Source organism: Panthera uncia, chromosome A2, assembly GCF_023721935.1.
Source record: "Panthera uncia isolate 11264 chromosome A2, Puncia_PCG_1.0, whole genome shotgun sequence".
In the NCBI taxonomy this organism is placed as follows: domain Eukaryota; kingdom Metazoa; phylum Chordata; class Mammalia; order Carnivora; family Felidae; genus Panthera; species Panthera uncia.
Window position 1 is genome coordinate 35021054 of NC_064816.1, and position 22720 is coordinate 35043773.

The following is a 22720-nucleotide window of genomic DNA, read 5'->3' on the forward strand; positions in this document are numbered from 1 at the left end:
GAGGAGAGTGAAAGAGGAGGAGAAGGAAGAGGAGAATGGAGGAGGAACAGGAGAAGAGGAAGAAGAAGGAGGAGGAGGAAGAGCAAGAGAAGGAGGAGAAGGGTAAGGAAGAGAAAGTAAAGGAGAAGCAGAAGGGCTTCTCATTATTGAGCAACTACTCTGTGCCACCTAAGCTGGAACTTTTTACATATTACAGCTATATTTTACAATAAGGTTGCAAAAAAGGTGGCAAAGTTAAGACTTAAGTTCAGGGCTTTGAGCACAAGACTGTGGATACAGGGGACTACAGGGCTGAATCAGCTTTTATAACTTTTGGCTGGTCTCTGTCACTTACTAGTCTCAACACTGGAAAAAATGTGTCTTTGTTTCTGTGATTTTAAGATGAGGCTTATGATAATTGTCCCTAGCTTTACTTGGAGGACTATTACAAAGATAAATAAGCTGATATAAATGATATAAGGGGAAGTTTTTAGAAATACTGCTTTTGTGCATAAAAAATACAAACATGGGGGTTAGAAGGTAAGAGATTCTTCCCCTGTATTTCATGCAGTTTAGAATGGTACTGAGTTAAAGACATATGCCAACTTCAGACATGTGTCAAATATATGTCTTAAAATACATAAAATAGCGTACAGTATCAGGTCTCAAAAGTTTTTAGGGAAAATGAGACTAATTTTGAATAATTTTTCTTGCTTTTATATAGGAAAGATGTGGCATCATTAAAAAAGCACAGTGTATATTTACATGAACTTGCGTGGAATCATGTCCAAGAATGAATAAAGCAAACTGTATAATACCATATACAGCATAAATCAATTATATTAACCAAAGATGCACACTGAAAACACTATTATCTATGGATGAAATGCTTATAGTTCTAGAGAGGTCTAGAGTAAACTGCAACATTTGGAGTGGGAAGATAATCAAAAGGGACTGGCTTCAACTATCATGTTAAATGATTTTTATAAAAACGCATTTATGTATATGTAATATAAAAATATTTTTTAAAGGATAAATTAAATATTATATTTAAAAAATCTACCCAGGGGCACCCGGCTGGGTCAGTTGGAAGAGCATACAACTCTTGATCTTGGGGTCATGAGTTTGAGTCTCACATCGGGTGTAGAGATTATGACAAAAAAATAATACTAAACTTAAAAAAATCCATCCATAATCTCACAACAAAATAAAATTAGAAGAACAAAAAGTGGAAAACTACCCATAACTCTATCACTGAGATATAATTAAGGTTAACGTGTTGTTTTACAGTCTCTGAGACTAAAATGAGATCAAAAAGCACTTATTGCTTCTAACCGGCTTTTCTCAAATTTTTCCATCAGCAAATATTCTAGATCTAATCAGTATCTCACGAAGTTGAATCTACACATTCACCTCTATGAAACTGTGCACACAGGTCGACCCTAAAGCAAACTTTTTCGGCGAGAGGGTGGCGAAGTATATATAGAAGTATATGGGTCAAAAAGCCCATCATCTCACATCCATCGAACGGGATGGTAATCAAAACTCACAAGTGTGTTGTAAAACCTATTTATTTCTTCATAAACAAAGCTTATTCAACAAAGCCTTTCAAAACAGTGGAATTAAAAAAAAAAATCAAGTGAGTTGAAGAGATGGGAACCATTTTGGCGAAATTCAAGGCGGCTATCTCAGGAGGGCGAGACTGCCCTCTAGGGGTGAAAGACTGCCTCTGCACACCGATCACCAGGAGGTACTTCCAAGCATAATCTCAAGGAACTCTACCCCGCCCTCCAGCAGGGCCACGGATTTATTTTTGTTGGTCACCATCACTACCTTTCTTATGTAACGGCACAACTCTATTTTTCCATTTCTCTTCTTGGCCTGTGGAGTAGGGCATAGACAGTGGCTAGTTTCATTGACAAAATGTTCCCCTCAGCGTTGCCTTACTCTGTTTAGAGAAGTTCACTGAAGGCAAAAGGCTGATGTGGCATCTAGGTTGGAAAATACAATTCAGACAGCATCCTGGGAGGGATCCGACTCAGTGGTTTTATGGGGGGCGGGGGAAAGGGAGTGCTGAAAGAAAATACTTTCCAAAAATATTTACCAGACAAAGAAAAAGAGCTAGGCTTGTGACCAAGACATTCCAAAGAGACACCCTTAGACAGAAGCAATTTTCCAGACCTGTTCCCCAGAAAGGTGGAAATGGCCAAATCCACCCCCGCCCCCCCCAAGCCCTGCTCATACTTCTTCTGAAAATAAACACAGCTAGAGCCAGAAGACACCTTCCAAACTGGTCATAATTCAAAAATAGACTCTGCTGTCACTTGCAGGGGAGTACACAGAGGACAGTTTGGAGCCAGGCTTCTTGGAAAGACTATAACCATCAACCACTGTCGCCAAAGGAGATAGCTGGAGGAGGCGCCTGAGTGAGACTTTCTTCTCCCAGGAGAGGATTTAGAAAGAAATCCCAGAGGAGAAGAGGGGGAGGGTGGCCCAAGGCATTAAAGAAAGTCATTCATATTATTCCTTTTCCTTCTGAAGAGAAAGTCTTATATCTGCATGCCTGATTTATGCACTGCTTGGTTATGCTCACCTGAACTGGGAGCTTTCCCAGAAGCCATCCATGTAGCCAGGACCCCCTTTTCCAGCCCACCATGAACACTGTAGCCTGGGGAACTTGCAACACCAGTCACGAATTATGTAACTCCTGGGCATAACATCCTGCAGTGGCCTAGGATCTATGTGACACGCAGGGCTCACTCACCTATGATCTTGTCCGTCTTGTATCTTGCTCCACAATGTAATCATATACATTACCATGCTCATGCACTGGCCCATAGAATAAGTCTTCCCTGGAATGTCATCTCCCATTCCTCTCCCCTCTACCCCAAGTCTACTTGCCTTTCACTGTCCATTGGTAATTACCCTCTTTTTTAAAAAAATTATGTATTTATTTATTTTGAGAGAGAGAGAGAGCCTGCAAGTGGGGGAGGGACGGTGAGAGAGAGAATCCCAAGCAGGTACTGCACTGTCAGCATGGAGCCCGATGTGGTGCTTGAACCCACGAGCCATGAGATAATGACCTGAGCCAAAATCAAGAGTCAGATGCCCAGCCAACTGAGTTACCCAGGTACCCCTGTAGTCATCCTCTTGTGTGAATTCCACTCGAGTCCTCCTTTAGCCCTTTCTGGACACTGAACTTACTGCCAGTACCAAAAATAGCATGACAGCTTCCTTTTAGTGGGTGCCTGTGCACGCCTGACCTGACTTAACAGTACATCATACTAGTACCCTTTACACGTGTCCTATATAGTCCTTATTATATAGGTACTATTATTATGCCCGATGTACTGATGAGAAAAGCAGAGGGTCAGAGATGTTAAGTAACTGGCCTAAAATCACATAGCTACCACAATTCTAAAGCATCTACTCCTTGCCTCCCTTTCAACCTTTAACTTGCACCACTTTCCTCCTTACCCTCTATATTCTAGTCACAGTGGATTTTTTTTTCTTTCTCAAAACTACAAAATAACCCCCCCCCCCCCCAAAAAAAATCTAGCTCAGTCTTACCTCAAGGCTTTCACACTGGCTTTTGTCTGGAATGCCTTCCAACTTTTGCAGAACTGGTTCTTGCTTTTTATTACATGTCACCTCCTAGAAGTATTCCTTGTCCACCAATCTAAAACTGCCCCCCCCCCACCTTTCTTGATCATGGCCTTGATCATGTTCTTCCAAGCACGTATTGTTTCTAGTGATTTCTCACTGATCTATGTGTTTGTTCTGCTAGACCACACCGTTGCAATATAAGCTCCAGGAAAGCAAGCACCTTGTCTCTGCTGTGCACAACTGAATCTCTGGAAATAGGACAATGGCTGGCAATTGGTAAGCACTCAAGAAATATTTGTTGAATGAGTAAGTTATTCCAATATTCATGCTTTTTGTCTCTATTCTATGTGACCTCTCTAAATTAGGGCTTACAGCACTTACAGTTTAACCATATAACTTAGCCATTATGTATTTTAGGATTTCGCCATATTCTATTTGCTATTGTTGCATTCACAATCACTTACAACCTGTGTGTGTGTGTGTGTGTTTTTGTGCATGCGTCTAATCACTGATTCACATGAACTAGCCTTGTCTTTCCAGTTAAGAGCTTGTGGTTAGAGGTTTATCTGCCCTTCCTATTTCACCCAGCAGAGGACTGATCATACAGGGTCTCAAATAGTTGTTGCGTGAACTGATAATTTTGTGATTCTGAGTGAGGTGAGTGATGTCTAGTTTACTTTCTTTCTGGTTTGTGGAACCCTATTCAGGAAGCATCCTGGGCCTGGGATCAAAGTTTTCAGGTTTTTGTGTCTCCCAGCAAGTGATTGCCTGGTGTTGTCCAGCCCAAGTCCTGAGCCTGACGGCATTTCCTGTGGGGGGTAGGGGGTTGTTGCGGGTGGGGGGGTCCTAGGCTAGTGGCCCACCTAGGTTGGAAATAATCAGAAGCAAGATATTAAAAAAAAGTAACCCCTTCTTGTGATTATTTTCTGCCTGGTTAAACTAAAGAACTGAAGAAACATTTGAACTTGGAGAGTACAAGAAGAATGCTCACTGGTAGGCCAATATATTCTGTGCCTGGAAGGCATTTTCTTGAATTTTATATTTGTTTTTTTTTTAATGTTTATTTATTTATTTATTTGTACTATAGTATTTATTTATTTATTTCCTGACAGAAATGACTTCCAGCAAAATGCAACAAATTTTGTCTTTGAAGCCTAAGCAATCTTTTCATCCATATACACTTTTAAAATGGCATTATAGATGTTGAATGTTTCTTTATTTTTGAGAGAGAGAAAGAACATGAGTGGGGAGGGGCAGAGAGAGAGAGAGACAGAGAGAGAGAGAGAGAGACAGAATCTGAAGTAGGCTCCCAGCTCTAAGCTGTCAGCACACAGCCTGATGCTGGGCTTGAACCCAGCAACCGTGAGATCATGTCCTGAGCCAAAAAGTCAGATGCTTAGCTGACTGAGCCACTCAGGTGCCCCCAAATTCTTATGATTTTATTGTTATATATAGGTCTAATTTCAGAAAGCATTTAAATTATTGATAAATATATACAATGTACAAGTTAACATAAAAAATTAAGGTAAAAGAAAAAAAGATAGTGAAGAGGTGACATAAAATGGACCTAAGTAGAACTGGAGAAGTTTATTCTGTATTAAAACTCTACAGTATTTTCCAGGTGGGCCACACATCTGCCTTTAAACTTTCTTGCCATCAATACCCAAGACGTTAATTCTCATTTCAATATATGAGTGAATAACAATCTAGTATTTCTTTTTTTTAAAAAAATTTATGGTTAATAATTTGAGAGAGAGAGAGAGAGAGAGATGGAGCATGAGCAGAAGGGGTGGACAGAGAGGGAGAAAGAGAATCCCAAGCAGGCTCATGCAGAGCCCTACGCACAGCTGATGTTGCAAACTGTGAGATTATGACTTGAGCAGAAATCAAAAGAGTCAGATGCCCAATGATTGAGCCACCCACACACCCCAAAGATCTAGTGTTTATATCAATCATACACATCTACATTAAAAAATATGTGCAGATGTACTAGCAACAATAACAACCTCATTACAAAACAAATTTCTAAAACACTTAGGGCAATATTTTCATGTTTAAAAATGATCAATATTCCCTTTCTTCTCCCTTTCCACTAGTAGTCCTAGGAGAGAAATCCTGTTATTAAACAATCTTTAACTAAGCAGGGCATATTCTAATTTTTGGGGCATTTCCACCAATTTTTTGCTAATTGTGAATGACAGTGAGTAGGTAGTCCAGATGAAAGGGAAAGAAATGAATGTTACTAAAAGACTTACGTGTCGTCCGTAAATGTTATTCCAAAGTACTCCTTTTCTTTCAGGTTGAAATGTGAAGCCACAAGGTCCAGCAATTCTCTTGATAAAAGTTTGGGCTGTCAAAATAAAATGTTATCAGAAAAGCAATTTCGTTGCTTCACTCTCTTTTTGCTACCACCCTTCTCTGCCCCAAATAGTTCAAAGCAGCTTTTGTTTGTTTGTTTTTAAATATCTGCCCCCTTTGGCTGCCTAGGTTAATCTACTATAGACCATTCTCCAAGAGATTGGGAACGGGGAGAAATGGTAATAGAAACATCAATGAGATCGTCAGTTTCATGTATTTGCAATTCAGCCCAGTAATTTACTTTTTCCTCTCAGGGGACAATGTATTTACTAACATGATGATGTTTTGGAAAAATACTTTTTTTAAAAGTCATTTTGAATGTTTAATTTTATTTATTTTTGAGGGAAAGAGAGCATGGGTGCACCACCAGTGGAGGGGCAGAGAGGGAGGGAGGGAGGGAGAGAGAGAGAGAGAGAGAGAGAGTCCCATAGCACAGAGCCTGCCATGGGGTTCAATCCTACAAAACGTGAGATCATGAACTGAGCCAAAATCAAGAGTTGAATGCTTAACCAACTGAGCCACCCAGGTGCTCCTGAAAAAATACTCTTTTATAGGCACTATGGTGCTAGTGACCAAGACAAAGAATATCAAACACCTCACTACGTGGACTGTAGGAATAATCTTGCTTGCCGGGTGCCAGTTGAAGAGACTGGAGACCCAAGGCTGTGGGATCAGAGATAAAACTATGACTCTACTACTCGTTACCATTTATTGTCCCAAACTCCTTCTATCCATTATTTCACTTTGTGCTTAGGATGAGCCTATGAGATAGGGGTTCTTATTGCCCTTTTATAGATGAGGGGGCTAAAGTCAAGAAAAACTAAGCACTTGGACTGATGTTACAGTCAGTAAGGGCAGGGAATTGAACCCAGTTCTGTCTGATTCCAAAGCCTAAGCTTTTCATCTCTCTCTCTTGAGATGGAGTGATTTTACCCATTGTATATACGATTGTCACCAGTGTTTGCTAAACGCTTAGAAGAAGGATCTAATCTATGAACTTTTGAGAAGCACTGGGCCTGGTGGCAAAATGCATGTTTTGGAATTGGGGGAACATCCCGGGTGATAGCAGACGCCTGATTTGCAGGAACAAGGGAAGAAAAGGGTGATATGCAAGAGGGCATCTACATAGACTCTTTCTGAACTTAGAGCCAAACAGTTTAGGGCTCATTGTGGTGGTTTCAGAGTTGGATGTTTGCTGCTGGGGAAGAAAGAATGGTCATGATTAAAAAAAAAAAAAAAGAAAGAAGAAAGAAAGAAACAGGCAGAAATCTGGACTAAAAGGTCCACTCTGGCTAAACGTTGTTGACTATTTTTATTCTAATTGAAGCCTATGCATAGTGGGTGAGAAATGAGCCACAGAATGGAGAAGAATTTAGGTTCAGTCAAAGAAGAGAGTTCTGGCTAGCTTCAGTGTGGCTATCAGAGGGAATTTCCACAATTTCTTTTTAGGTCCTTGGTCCACAGTGTTGAGTAAATGAAGAGAGAAGGATCAACAATTAAAATATCACCACTCATATACTCCATATATATTACAAAAAGATTTCATTCTCATATGTAATCTAGCTTGATTTTAGCCATAATTCTTTGAGGGAAAGTAAGGAGTCTCAATCCCAGTGCACAGCTGATCGAGTGGGGTATTTAACCTGGACACTGCCGTGTGGCAGCAATGTGGCAGGATGCAGATTTGCAGCTGACAATAACCCTTTCAGAGAAAGATTACAGTGCTCCGTTTACCCACAAGAGGTTCAGAGAAGTAAAGCTACTTCCTGGGGGTCACACAGCCACTGACGGTCAGAGCTGAGATTAGAATCCAAGGGTCTCCAATCCACATCCCTGATGAGAATATAATTATTCTCACAGGTAGACCAAGTCTTCTGACTTAGCAGCTGTCCTTTTGCCCCTCAAACAATCCCAGGTCATTGGCACAGATAAGTGAGTAGCCTGAACAGAGGCCATGAGGCTCACGGAGGGAACCAGTCAGTATGGGCTGTCTCTTCATGGGCAACACCTACCTGAACCAGCAGCTCCAGCCTCCTATCATCCAGGAGGTGCACCTGGCAGTGCCTGCCCTCTGTCATCTGTGGGGACAAGATAGCAAGAGTGGCATCAGTGCTGTGGCTGGCAAGCAACCCCTTGACCTCGATTTATAGTTTGTTTTACATGTGATGTGTTCACCCTAAAAATGCATTCAGTTGAGTCAATCAACAGCCTCGATCACAGACTTATGAGGCGGCATTAGCTGTTGGATTAGTCAACCGATCAATTAATTAATTTACTCTTGGATGTAAAAAAGAATGAAAAGCAAAGACAACCCAATATTTTGAAAAAATAATGTCTATATAGTGTATACAAGATTATACTATGAAAAGTTCGTTTCTTTCCTAGAGGAAACTACTCCATTTATCATTGAATCAATATTTTGTTTTTCAAATGAAAATTCCTATATTCATTGATGTATTTAAAATTTTTTTTTCAACGTTTTTTTATTTATTTTTGGGACAGAGAGAGACAGAGCATGAACGGGGGAGGGGCAGAGAGAGAGGGAGACACAGAATCGGAAACAGGCTCCAGGCTCCGAGCCATCAGCCCAGAGCCTGACGCGGGGCTCAAACTCACAGACCGCGAGATCGTGACCTGGCTGAAGTCGGACGCTTAACCGACTGCGCCACCCAGGCGCCCCTCATTGATGTATTTTAATAAATAGAATACATGCATAATTGTAAAGGAAAAGATGACATTACAGTTAAAACTGAAAGTCTCCATCTCTGAAACGTCTGTCCCCTTTATAGTATATCACTACCATAATTAAGAACAATTACGAACACTTAAGATACATAGTTAAGAACAATATCCATCAGCATAAATTTCCAATTATATTTATTGTCACTTATAATTGCAATACTGGGAAATATTCTTTGTCAAATATTTAAACAATACATAGAATACAAAGATCCCCCTTCACTAACTCACACTCCACAAATCATTTTACCTGTAGAAATCACCACCCTGTCAGTTTGAGGATAATCCATACAGACTGTTTTTACATGTATGTTCTGATATAGATATATACATATTTTCAAAAAATTCAGAGTAAATGGCTTGCTTTGAATATTGTTGTATTGGACATTACCTGAGTGAGAAAAAAGCCAGAGCAAGATTTAAAATAAGGTCTAACTGAACAACAACAAAAAAAGTCATCTTTTTAAATACTCTCCTATACAATGGGAAGAAAGAAAGAAATACGTCCGTTCAAATCACTTTACTTCTTTTGTAAAACCCACACAAACAAACCCCAAAAACATGTACTATGGAAAGAGAAAATCAAATGCTCAAAAGATCAACTGATACAACATGAATACATTAAGGAGTATGTCAAACTCGTACAATATTTCAAGTTACTCTGTTATCGCATAATCCAAATGAATTTTATTTCCTGATTTTAAAAAAGCATCTTTTTTTTCCTTTCCATCATACTTTGCTCAGACTAGTCAATTTTCCTTTTGTCAACACATAATTCTATCCTAGAGAATTAAACAGTAAATGTATTTGTGTGTGTGTGCATGTCTGCCCATCTCGTGACAATCACAGTCAGTGGTGGCCATGTTTGTACAACTTGGTCCTAGCCCGTCAGCTTCAGACTTCAGCTGATTGGACCAGGGAACAGACACCTGACTCAAGCTGGGCCAATCAGAGCCTCAGTCCAGAGAATCTGGAATTGGGTCGGAGAGGATGAGAAAGTGGTTGCTGTAGGGGCTGCGGTGTGTGGACAAAAAGGAAAGCAATCTGCAAAGAGAATGAAGGAGACAAGCAGCTGGACGGGGGCAAGAGAAATCACGCAATCTGAAGGGGAAAGCTCGAGAGAGTTGCTGTCTGGGTTCCTAATGTCTTTCTAGTCACTTGTAGTCACTTCGTCCGGTTCGGGTGAATTCTTGTTCTTGAGTTCCATGAAACACCTCTGTATTCTTTTAATAAATCCACTTCTTCTTTCTTATTGAAACTAACTTGAGTCAGATTCTGCTTCTTGCAACTAAAAGCATCTTTGTAAGATACCACAGGTATCTATACCTAAATCAGAACAAAAGGTTTCCAAAGGATGGACTCCCCACATGATATCATTAATATAGAAAAGTCATCTACTCATAATCACTGATCAACAAATACAACAGCCAAGAGAAAGGCTGACATTGGGGGGTTGGGGAATGAACAAACATCTCAGTAGGTGAAGGGACAAGTTGCCACACAAGACAAGCTGGAAAAGGGCAATGCAGATGAACCGGAGGGGAAAAAATGCTAGAGTTTTATGCCCACACTGGCACATCCGTGTTCAGTATTCACCGAGCCCTTTCCTCTGTGGGAGGATGCCTCCTCGGGGAGGCCAGAGTACTGCTTCGATCACCTCTAAGCAATAGAGAGGCCTGCCCTTGTCACTTGCTTAAATCAGAGGTTGAAAAGTTGTGGATGTATTTTTTTTTTTTTTTTTGTCAGAACAATGCTTATGAATACATTTTAGTTGATGACATTAGAAATCAGAAGATGCCACTTAAGAAAAATGTAGATGGTATGATCTGGAAACACTGGGCTGGGCAACATTTGGCCAGGGTAGGGCAGAGCAGTTCCCTCTTTCGATGGGGTTTGTGGTCTCTGCCTCCCCAAAATTTATTATCTGCCAGGTTCCTAGGAGTCCTGTCATGAGAATAAGCAAACCCCTATTTAAGTTCACATGGTACCAGGGAAGAGACAAAACAATGTCAAATGAGGGCCTGCTGTGCACCAGGCCAACTGCCTGACACTTGACCTTCATTAACATATAGTATTTCAACTACTATGCAAGCCTATGAAAGGGGCATCCTCATTTTGTTTTGTATTGTTTTGTTTTGGGGGACATCCTCAATTTAAGTACCAGGAAACCAAGGCCTGAAAAATGATGTAAGTTGCATAAGCATTCTAAGCCAGACTTGGGCTCAAAATCATATTTTATCTCTTACTAGCTGTGTTACCTTGGAGAAGATACTTAACCTTTCTGAGCCTCATAAGCAATGTCTTGGTAGCTTTCAATCTGATACCCCTGAGAATGAAATAAACCACTTCGACAAAGACAATTATTATACTCCTTATTTGCCTAAAATTTAACAAATAGCTAATAAACCTTCCTATAATTCATTTATTCTCCCATCAAAAAATTTTTATTTTTTAATTTAGAGAGAGATGGAGAGCATGAGTGGGGGTGGGGGGCAGGGGGAGACAGAGAGAGGGAGAAAGAGAGTCCCAAGCAGGCTTTGTGCTGTCAGAGAGGAGCCCAGTGAGGGGCTCGATCCCATGAACCCTGAACCCTGAGATCATGATTTAAGCTGAAATCAAGAGCCAGATGCGTAACTGACTGAGCCACCCAGGTGCCCCTAAACATTTTTCTTTTAAGTTTATTTATCTATTTGAGAGAGAGAGAGAGAGAGAGAGAGAGAGAGAGAGAGAGGAAATCCTAAGCAGTTTCCACACTATCAGCACAGAGCCTGATGCGGGGCTCAAACTCATGAACTGTGAGTTCATGAGAACCTGAGCTGAAACCAAGAGTCGGACACTTAACTGATGGAGCCACCCAGGCGCCCCCCAGAATCACTTTTGAACTCCACAGACACCATCCGAACATTTTCAGGCTTGACCCCTCCCCAGTGGCACCCCTCCTCACGTGGAATAAAAACATTAAAAAATCATCTGTTTGGAAAGTTTCACTTACCACCCACAGACTTGAGACCCTTCCTGCCACTTCCTCCTCCATTCAACCCCAGGAAGATGAAGATTAAAAATCGTACATATTGGATTAAAACTCCCACTCAGTCTGTGGCTGCCCTGTGTTTGCTCCCCAGTTGGTGGAGCGGGTCCTCTGATGCTAAGCACTGGGTGCTGGTGGAAGGACCTTGTCCATCTGGTCACCGGTCAAATGAGGAAGAGCAGAGGGAAGTGAGAATTGGGCACAGGCCAGACCTCTGGCTTCGGGGTGTGCCCTGAGGCCCTGACCTGTAGCCCACAGTGGGGTTCAAGTCTGTGTGAAAACGCCCCACCCCCAGCCCCCAATACCACGACCTGATTTAGGAGAGAAGAGAGGAGGAAGACTTGGTAAGAAATCCAAAGGCGAGTCCAGATAGGGCAGTGTGGGACCATTCATAACAACCAGGGTCAGCTCATAAAGTAAGAGGAAATCACAACTACAGAAAAAGACCAGAACCTCAGCCCTGCTTGGGTTTTGCACTAGTGGTTCTTTGGAACAAGGAAATACGAAAGCTTGGTGAGGGAAGCAGCAAGCTGCTTTCTTTTTTTCTTTCTTCTTCTCTCTTGTTCTTTTGACCTTTTCTGAAAGCCTAGCATGAGAGAGTCTACCCCATAAAAATGACTCCTCAGGATTTTTTGCGGGGTGACCCATCCGAAGTCTAATTCGCCATCATCCCTTGCCTGGATATGTGCAAAACCGGCTGTCTAACCAGGCTCCATGCTTTTATTTGAGTCCTGTAAGGATCCAAACTCCACATGGCTATGCCTCTTAAATACAGATGAAATCCCTTCACTTTCTTGCTTAAAATTGCCCAAACTCCTTACCTTGTCAACAATGTTCACACAACCAACCCCTTACCCTCTCTAATTTTATTTCCAAGCCATCTGCCTTTGTACTAACATACCATCCACACTGGCCTTCTTTTCGTTTTCAAAATAAAGGTTGTTCCTCCTTTGAAATTTTGCATTTGCTGTTCCCTCTGGAATGCCCTTCCCTGGGTTATTGCATGATTAGGTCCTTTCACATCTTTCAGATCTTAAATCATAAGCCACTGTTTCTAAGAGGACTGTCCTCAGAATAAAGTGGAGACTGGATACTCTCTCATATCATGCTGCTTTATTTTCCTTATAGCTAATACTTTTTGTTAGTTTTTTGTTTTTCTGTCATCTTTTTTTTTTTTTTAAAGCTTATTTATTTATTTTGAGAGAGACAGAGAGAGTGTGGGGGAGGGACAGAGAGAGAGGGAGACAGAGAATCCCAGAGAATCTCGGCACTGTCAGCAAGGAGCCTGATGTGGGGCTCAAACTCAAGAACTATGAGATCATGACCTGAGCCAAAATCAAGAGTTGAATGCTTAACCCACTTAGCCACGCAGGCATCCCTCTGTCCTTATCTTTCACCATCAGAATGTTAAATTTCATGGCAGAGACCTTGATAGATTTGTTCACTACTGTATCCCCAGGGCCTAGAACAGTGTCTGGCACAGGGTAAGAATGTGGTCAACAAATACCTGAGTGAAGGAACGCCTTTACTGCTCAGAACATAGACACAGTTAATAATGAAATAAGTTCACAAATGATTTAAATTTGCATAGCATAATGTAAAGTGAGGATGTTCCGAAACACCTCCCAAGCCTTGGCCCAGACAGACTCTCTACATAACAAACAAGCTTTCTACCCTGAAAACAAGGTGTGCTATTAAACTCTTCATCAGATGAGATATTCTGGAAGAACTGGAGAGAGGTAGAAGGGTGTATCTAGGACGTTCTTACTTTGGGATCTATTGAGTGGACGGAGTTTTATATTTCGCCCAAATGATGTCAATCCTAGCTGAACAGGGGCTCCTTTATATCATCTCTGGGTGTTGACTGAATATGAGCTATTGACACTCCCGTTCAGAGAATGGCCTAGACTGACACAGATGTCTCCATACCGAGTCAGCTGTGATTTTCCTTCGAGTTCTTTCAAGATGGTGCCTACCTTCCCAATGTGCAATCATTGGGAACCTCTTTTACCTATCTCAACGAACGACTCTCCTAGCTTCTATAACCACTTACTATGTCATGTAAGTGCACGTGCAAGTTTCTCCTCTCATGCTACTTACATTCCTAGGAGGTGAAGAGTTTTACAATTTAGGTTTTGTAGATGACAAAAGTAAAGTGCAGAGAGGTTAGGTAACTTGTCTTAGGTCATGTTACTATGAACTGGGGTGGAATCTCAGGTTCCCTTAGTTGCATAGGAGCAGGACTCCTGTGTGTCTTGTAGGTTCACTGGGAGTAGAGGGCAAAAGGGAGGCAGTGAGAGAGAGGGGCAGGTGGCATAAAAGCAGCAAAGGGAGAAAGGAAAATTGGCTGGGTGACGAGAATGATAAAGAAGCGGAGAATTCCGTTTTCCAAAGACAAAACTGGGTAACTGAGTGATCGGACTTAGGAAAAATGTTAACAATAATTAATGGCCATTGACCGCGTGCCTGGCACTAATCCGAGCCCTTTCCTTTATTTACATGGGCTGTTTAAATTCATTTTCAATTATGTTTTTATTTTATTTCATCTTATTAAATTATTTTTAGTAATCTCAACTCCCAATGTGGGGTTTGAACTCACGATCCAAGATTAACAAGTACATGCTCCACTGACTGAACCTGCCACGTGCCCCTAAATTCATTTCATAACAAGCCTGTGAGGCAGATTCCAACACTAGCTTCATTTTGTGGATGAGAAAAATCGAGGCTCCGAGAAGGTAAATGACTGACTCCAACTCCACAAAGGCACAGAGATGGGAGGAGTCTCAGAAAGGTAGAAACACAGGCATTCTGACTGCAGAATCTGTGGCCTTCACTGCTATATTACTTCTGCTGTAAGGTATTTCCCATCTAATAGGCCTTATATGTTAAAAGACATAGCTGAGGCATTTAACATATCATCTTGACCACCAAGTAAAACACTGTTTTGGAAAAGCCGCATTTAGACTCACCAAACCAGAGTTTCCGGGCTCAGGTCACTATGTGGCACCAAGGCCAGAAGAGGCACAAGGCTTTTGCAATCACTATTCCTTTGCTACCACCTGGCCCTGCACTGAAAAAAAAAAAAATATGGGCAAGTGCTAAAAACAGGGTCTATATGTTTGTTATTGATTTTCACTGAACATCAGGATGGACTTCATCCCCCCTGCTCCCCCTGCTTGGGCTGCTGGCTCTGTCATGCTTATGTGAACGCTCTGGGCACAGGATGACATTTATCAATGACATTTATCATTTATTTGGGTCTGACTCCACAACACTTTGGGCTTAAGATGCAGTCTAGAAAACAATGCCATTAACATAGTGTAGGTCTGAAACAGGTTTTCATTCATTTGCTCGACTAATATTTATTGAGGACTTTCAAAGTATAAGCACTGCTCTGGGTAGGAATAGACATCATAATTCTATGAGGGCCGTCTTGTGTATTGTAGGATGTCTAGCAACATCCCTGGCCTCTACCCACCAGATGTCAGTAACACCTCCACCCTGCTTGTGGCCACCAAATATATCTCCAGACATTGCCAAATGTCTCCTGGGGGTGGGGGTGGGGGAGTCATTCCTGGTTGAGAACAACTGTTCTAGACATAAGGAGAAGAAAAGAAATTATTAACAATTAAACAAATATTTTCAGACTATTGTAAGGGCTCTGAAATAGCTCAACTAGCAACGGAATTAAGTTCTGAGCATCTGTACAACCCGTATCTTACCCTGGAAGTGTGAGAAATTAGGAAATTGATAGACAGAATTTATATTGGACCACTGTTCTTGACAAGAGGCACCCACTACAGATGGAAGGGATAACGCTGTTTTCCGAACATTAGCATTCAACTGCAAACTCCTTTCAGGCAGAGGCTGAAGAAAAGCAAACCAGGAAGGCTGGTCAGGGAACAGCCATTTTCTGCAGCTCCAGCATAAACCTGGCAAGGAATTTTGGTCAGCTTTAGCAGACAGTCTCTAGGGAGGGCAGTCTCATAAAAGACAATCGCTTATCAGATTATAGCCTGATCTCTTAAGGCTGGCGAAAAGAAAGCCCAACTTTCAAAGGAAGAAAGAAAGGAAAGAAACAAAACTACGTATTATATCTGGAGCTGAAGGTCATCAGGAGCCCCCAGCCTGGTGTCTGCGAGGTACGCCAGGATTTAGAATCAGGAGGTCTGGATTGTGTCCCAGCTCTGCCATTTAACTAAGAGTAGGGCATCAATATCATGGTATCTCTCTAAATCTCAGTTTCTGCCCCTGTGAAATGAGAATGATAAGAATCAATCTTACTTAGCTTTGTTTGTCTCTTGTATTAATACAGGTTGAACCTCAAATCTACCTCAAAAGTACAGATGATAATCCTATCACCAGTAACACGCTCTATTTATTGGTTATAGATTAGGTGTTAGAGTCTGTGCTAAGTGCCTGGAGTGCATTATCAGCTTTACTCTTACTCTAGTGCACCGAGTACTATGACTAGTGGAAATGATTTGTAAGCTGCTGCGTGCTATTATGTTAACTGTAAGTGGTTATTTTAAGTTGTTTAAACAATTATTTTTCTCAAGGAAAAAGTTCTCCTGGATTATTAAGAGGCCAAGCTGTCAGATTTGAGTTGAAAATCAATCTACCAGTTAAACCCTGGAGAGAGTGGTCGACCCAGAGCTGAAGATTAATGCCATTCTGATTTCTCAGGGATAACCAACAGACTAACTCAAAACTGCCATTTTTAGCTGCCCTGGTACCCAAAGCTGGGGAAACACTTATAAACCTTGCTTCTTATCTGATTGTGACCAGGGGGTGTCTTGGGCCTGACCGGCTGCTTTTGTTCTCAACCCACACGAAATGGAAATGAGTGTTAGGTCTGAGTCATGTGCTTTGACATCCATGACATGCTCTGAATTCTTACAGCCACCTTGTGAAGCAGGTATTTTTGGCCCTCCGTTTCACACCGAAGGAGTAGAGACCCCAAGAAGTTGAGAACAACTACCCCATGCTCCCTAGCTACTAAAGGCCTGAGGCAAACTCAACTAAGAGCTCACCCAACAGCAAGTGGGGGAAACAGGTGACATACTGTCACAGGCGAAGCTGCAATGAAAAGCAGGATTCTCTTTAGAAATACTCTGCGCTTTTCCAGTGAGAAACTCAGGTTAGGCACCGATGAGAGACCGTCAAATGTTTATTTTCAGAAAACCATGCAGGATATACCCGCCATTCCTTTCCAGAAAGAAACATCCTCTTTACTTAAAACCAGTTGTTAGGCTGTATTTTTAGAAGTCATGGTACAGTATCGAGTCGAAAAAGAAAAAATGGGAGGACACGGACATTGTAAACAGGAAAAGTCACCAAGTGTAACCAAGAAAAGCCAAGAGCACAGCCCAGGGGCTGGGGTGGGGGATTTTAGCTTTTGTCTGCAGTTCAGGTTCGACCAGAAGTTAAGTTCTCCCATCAACTTGTAGAAAATGGAAATTTTGGCTTTGGTGATTATGCAAGGAGCAGACACCCTGTGGTTTGGAAACTTTCTGCTTTGCCAACTGTCAGTTTTCTCTTCTCCCGTGAAAAACAGCCTGTAGGAATGAGCGAAAGTACTGCGTCTTTCAAAAACTTAAAAGTTAAGACAAGCACAGCTCGGGTGAAGGGATTTTAAAAATAAACTGCAGCACTTGGCAATTGAAAGATATTCTAGGTACCGTTTATTCACCGTACAGCCCATTCGGAAATCTGGGCCGAACGTATGCCATCCACAGAGCACATAAATCACATCTATTGCCCAGGAAACCTAAAGCTGCACAAAAATTAATTAGAAAACCAAAACCAACTTTCCATTTGTTTTGGAGTACACTTTCATTGTCGGAGCTTTCTCGCTTCCATTTTTCACCAACCCCTGTTAGAATGTCTCTGGTTTATGCTTTTCAAAGTCTCTTTGTTCTTTGTGGTCCATGTACAAGTAGAGGCTGAAATCAGTCCTTGGGAAGTTTATAAATAATACAGACGGATTGTATTAGGTTCCAGAGCACTAGCTGGGTTGGTAGAAAAGTCACATTTGGGTAGGGAATTTAGAAAAGCATCACCAAATTGCGAAAACAGAAAAGTCAAGCACGTGCTGGACAATATAGAAAATGTCTTACTCATAATGTCCAGGACTCATTTTACCATCATGGAAAAAACGCTCCCTTCTCAACCTACAGGCTTCTAACATTTAGTGAAGAAAATTCTTGGTCACTTGGTGCAGCTTGCATTTTCAACAGGATTAAGTCTTCTTAAAAAAAAAATTTTTTTTTTTTTTTACATTTCTTTATTTTTGAGAGAGAGAGAGAGAGAGAGAGCACGCAAACGGAGGAGGGGCAGAGAGAGAAGGAGACACAGAATCTGAAGCAGGCTCCAGGCTCTGAGCAAGGTGTCAGCACAGAGCCCTACACGGGACTCGAACCCACGAACTATGAGATCATGACCTGAGGCAAAGTCAGATGGTTGACTGAGCCACCCAGGTGCGCCCTTTTTTTTTTTTTTTTTTTTTTTTTGAGGTTAACTCAGGCTTCAGTGATTAAAATGAAACAAACAAAAAGCTGTGGAAGGCCACAGGTCAAGGAGACAAAGGAAATATGAAAAAGGAGCCATAAGCCATTTCTGAGCCAGAACTAGAAAAATACAATGAGGGGAAAAGAATCTTTCAGGAGAGACAATGGTGATGTGGACTTGTGTCATAGCAACCCATGAGAGCCTACAGTCTCATTTTTGAGCTGGTTGTTAAGCACAACCCAATATTAAAAATTACAGCATATAAACTTACAACAAAATAAATTACATTAAAAATACAGGTAATAAAAGGCATCTGGCTGGCTCAGTTGGTGGAGCATGCGACTTTTGATCTCTGGGTCATGAGTTCAAGCCTCACGTTGGGCATGGAGCTTATTTAAAAAAAAAATACAGGTAATAAATGCTCAAAACTCATCATTTTCCAGTTATTTGTGTTTTACGATTATCTTTGCTCATGAGGTTATTTAGGTCTACTGAGTCAGTAGGGCAGCAATACTATTTAATGGCGGCAGGCTATTGTTCACCTCTTCCCAGTCAGTCAGATAACAGCGGTAACGTGAGGTTGGCCAAGGTGAGAGTATATACACCACAGAAATTGGCAAATGCTATATATACATCCGGGCCCTTTTCTCCAGAGAACCTCTTGTTAAACACTTACCAGAATAACCCTGGAGAAATTCAGCGGTCATGATCTCGTGGTTCATGAGTTCGAAGCCCACATCAGGCTTGCTGCTGTCACCCTGTCAGCACAGAGCCCCCACTGCATCCTCTGTCCTCCTCTCTCTGCCCCTCACCCGCTTGTGCTCTCTCTCTCAAAACAGAAATAAAGTATTAAAAAATAAATAAAATGGGACTAATGATACCTACCAACAGAGTACCTAGCCTGGCAGGCAGAGGCCAACAAAAAAGATACCTGTTACACCTTAGTATGATACCTCCCCAAATCCCCAGGACGCAAGCTCACTGCTGAGGGTCTGCTGATCAAGGACTGCACTCCTTTCAAATGCTCAGTGCCATTTGCTTTTCCTGTTCTCTTGCCACTGGAAGGGAAGTTTCATTTACTGCTGCTCTCCTAGCTCCCAAAACAGTGCCGAGCCCATCGCGGGGCTTAATAAATACGTGTGGAATGAATGAATTTCCCTTTATTTCCATCTGCTGCTCTGCTTCTGAGTCTTCTCCCTCTTTCTGTCAAGGTCTCCTTGGCAAGTGAGTTAACTCCTTTGCCTGTTAATCACCAGATCACAACCAGCTGTGGTGCTATCTTTCTGGAATCTATCAAACCAGTGGAACTCTTCTCCCTGCCGTGGGCGGCCGCCGTGACCTTACAGCACGGGTGAAAGGCATTTCCAGCTTTTTCATTCACAAGCAGAACCGAGCATGTATCATTATGCTCTGTCGGCAAGTTTCTCCCTGCTTGCACTGCTGCCGTTTGGATCTCAGTTCCGCTCGGCCTCCAGCAGAAGGGACCAAGTCTTGTGAGAGGAAATTTCACCCAACATATGCAGCTGTATCCAGGGAACCAAATATTTTCCCCTGTGGCCCTGCCTCAGCACTGCTGCTTGGACTTGCTGTTCTGGAATAGCCTCTCTGAGGGCGGTGAGGGGCTGGGTCACTTAAAAAAGCATGGGTGCTTCTGGAAAGAGCTGCCTGGATGGGAGCTTATGCAAACTCACTGGGAAATCATTAAGTTCTGGAATTCCTAGTGCCTTTTCCATCATACTTACTTTAGTCAGGGGGATAACACAGGGGGGAGCCTGCCAACTTAGCCACTGGGTGCAGGGCAGTGGTTTGGGAACAGCCCCGCAGACGTCAGATGGATATAATGCCTCAGCCTGGCTCTGCCTCTAACTGGCTGGAGACTTCAGACAAGCCACTCAGCTACTCTCTGAGTAGCTGCTGTGACACGGGAATATTTTTGCCTCACCCATGGTAAGCATTCCATAAGAAGCAGCTATTGTTACTTTTTAAAATACAGGGTATTGGGGCGCCTGGGTGGCTCAGTCAGTTAAGCGGCCGACTTCGGCTCAGGTCACGATCTCGTGGTCCGTGAGTTCGAGCCCCGCGTCGGGCTCTGTGCTGACAGCTCAGAGCCTGGAGCCTGTTTTGGATTCTGTGTCTCTCTCTCTCTCTGCCCCTTCCCTGCTCATGCTCTGTCTCTCCCCGTCTCAAAAATAAATAAAACGTTAAAAAAATAAAAAAAAAAAATACACGGTATTATTTGGAAGGGTGAAGGTCAAGAGTATAGGCTCTGGAGTCAGACAGACTTGGGTTTCAACCCCAGCTCTGCTCTTCAGTTCCTGTGTGGCCTTGTTCAGGTGACCTTACTTCTTTTGAGCCTTGTTTTCCCCATCTGAAAGTGCGAATACTAATAGTACCCACTTCCTAGGGCTGGGGGTGGAGGGGTCATATGAGATAATATACATAAAATACTTAGCAGAGCACATGCACGTTTTAAGAGTATTATTATACTTTTCACTAATAAAAATCAAGCAATTGCTATACACACTCCTTCAGGGTAGATGTTCTCAAAGGCCATGTTCCGGTGCTAAGTAGGTCCTACTCTGCCCTTGAACTCTACCGCAGAGAAAGGAGCAAGTAATATAAATTACTATTATATTAGTACTAATGCCACTTTTCCTGTCTAGAGTGCTTAAACTTTCAAAGCACCTTCATTTCTACTTTTTCTTTTAAACTTTACAAGTTTTAACGTGCCAGAGTGTCCTGTCCCTATTTCATAGATGAGGTCACAGAAGCCTCCGAAGAAGGGATGTGACTTCTTCGTGGTCACACAGCTAGACAGGGCCGAGACTCTAGATCGTAGTTCCTGCTTTCTACTGCCCCATTCTCCTGACCTTTACAAAATATTCACTAAGGAGTCAAGTTGAAAACAACAACAACAACTAAAATACATGTTAGCTCCTACATGCGATGTTTCATCTTGTGCATTTGACAGTGGGAAGACTTTCATTAGCAGGAAATTAGAATTGTAAAGAGAATACAGTTCTCCCAACCCATGGGTCCTTTGGGAATCTTCAATGCTCCATCAGCATGTTCCTGGCTGCCTCAAGTGCTCACTTTGCCCATCCCTGAAGCCTTTTCTTAGACTAAAGTCAATGAAAAGAAATGAACTTTTAAAAAATTGGAGAATTTTGGGGCACCTGGGAGGCTCAGTCGGTTAAGTGTCCAACTTCAGCTCAGGTCATGATCTCGCTGTTTGTGAGTTCGAGCCCCGCACCGGGCTCTGTGCAGACAGCTCGGAGCATGGAGCCTTCTTCAGATTCTGTGTCTCCCTCTCTCTGCCCCTCCCCTGCTCATGCTCTGTCTCTCAGTAATAAATAGATGTTAAAAAAATTTTTTTTAATTGGAGAATTTTATAACAGCCCTGGTGATAAAGTCCTGGTTTTTCTGGCTTGAGAACTATTATTCTAACTACTGACACCTTTTGAGTCATAGAGGGTTTAAGGCACTGGAGCGGGAACAGTTTTATCAAAGAGACGTGATTTATTTATACAAAGAAAGTGGCCCCTGCGGTGCTGGCAGGGACTAAAAGTGGGGGACCTGCAGAAGTCACCCCTAGGTTTCCACAAACATTGTGGCTGGGAATTAGGAGTATTTGTAGAACTTTGTTTTGTTCCATTACAATGCCTTTCCTTTTGTGTTACAGGCAAGTGATGTTTCGCTCAGTTCTTACTGAGATTCATATGTGTCTCCTTCCCCGCCTCCACAATGGTTAAGTTATTAATGAAAATGGCATGGAAGGCAACCTGGGCTATTTTTTTTTCCTGTAACTGGATAATACTCCATTTTATTTAAAAAAAAATTTAAATGTTTATTTGAGAGAGAGAGAGAGAGAGTGCATGAGCAGGGGAGGTGCAGAGAGAAAGGGACACAGAATCTGAAGCAGGCTCCAGGCTCTGAACTGTTACCACAGAGCCCGACATGGGGCTCGAACTCACAAACCACAAGATTATGACCTGAGCTGAAGTTGGATGCTTAACCAACTGAGCCACCCAGGCACCCCAATAGTATTCCATTGTATCATTGCTTCCCTCTGATTACAGAATACCAAATATCCACCAAATTGTCAACACTCTCCATTATGCTGGCTTCATTCATTGATTTATTTGGTTTGCTTTGCAGTGAATGAATATTTTTTGAGCACCTACTGTGTGTCAGGCTCTTGGGGATAAAATAATAACTGTACCTTTTGTTTGGTGGGTGGGGAATCAGACAAATAAATATAATGCTATAATGGAAGTGATCAGAAATTATTCTTCTTTGGTGTACAGATAATGAGATAGGTCATTTTAAGTGACCTTCCCACTTTCCTAATCAAGACTGGGCAGAGGTGAAAAGGGCAAATCTTTTTTTTCTTTTTTTGTAGGTTTCTAAAAATATTTTCTTTTAATTTATTTTGAGAGAGAGAGAGAGAGAGAGAGAGAGCAGGAGGAGAAGCAGAGAGACAGAAAAGAGAGAGAATCC

The 22720-nt window shown here is 42.0% G+C and overlaps 1 protein-coding gene across 7 annotated transcripts in view; it reads right to left on the reverse strand.

Annotated features, from left to right (window-relative positions):
* Window positions 1-22720, reverse strand: part of FRMD4B (FERM domain containing 4B) — a 323328-nt gene that overhangs the window by 115129 nt on the left and 185479 nt on the right. For all 7 annotated transcript variants that reach the window (XM_049640864.1, XM_049640865.1, XM_049640868.1 and 4 more), the window contains 2 exons: window positions 7956-8021; window positions 5841-5935 (listed from right to left, as the gene is read on the reverse strand). In XM_049640864.1, the coding sequence (XP_049496821.1) occupies window positions 5841-5935; window positions 7956-8021 (161 nt within the window). The remainder of the gene's footprint in view (window positions 1-5840; window positions 5936-7955; window positions 8022-22720) is intronic.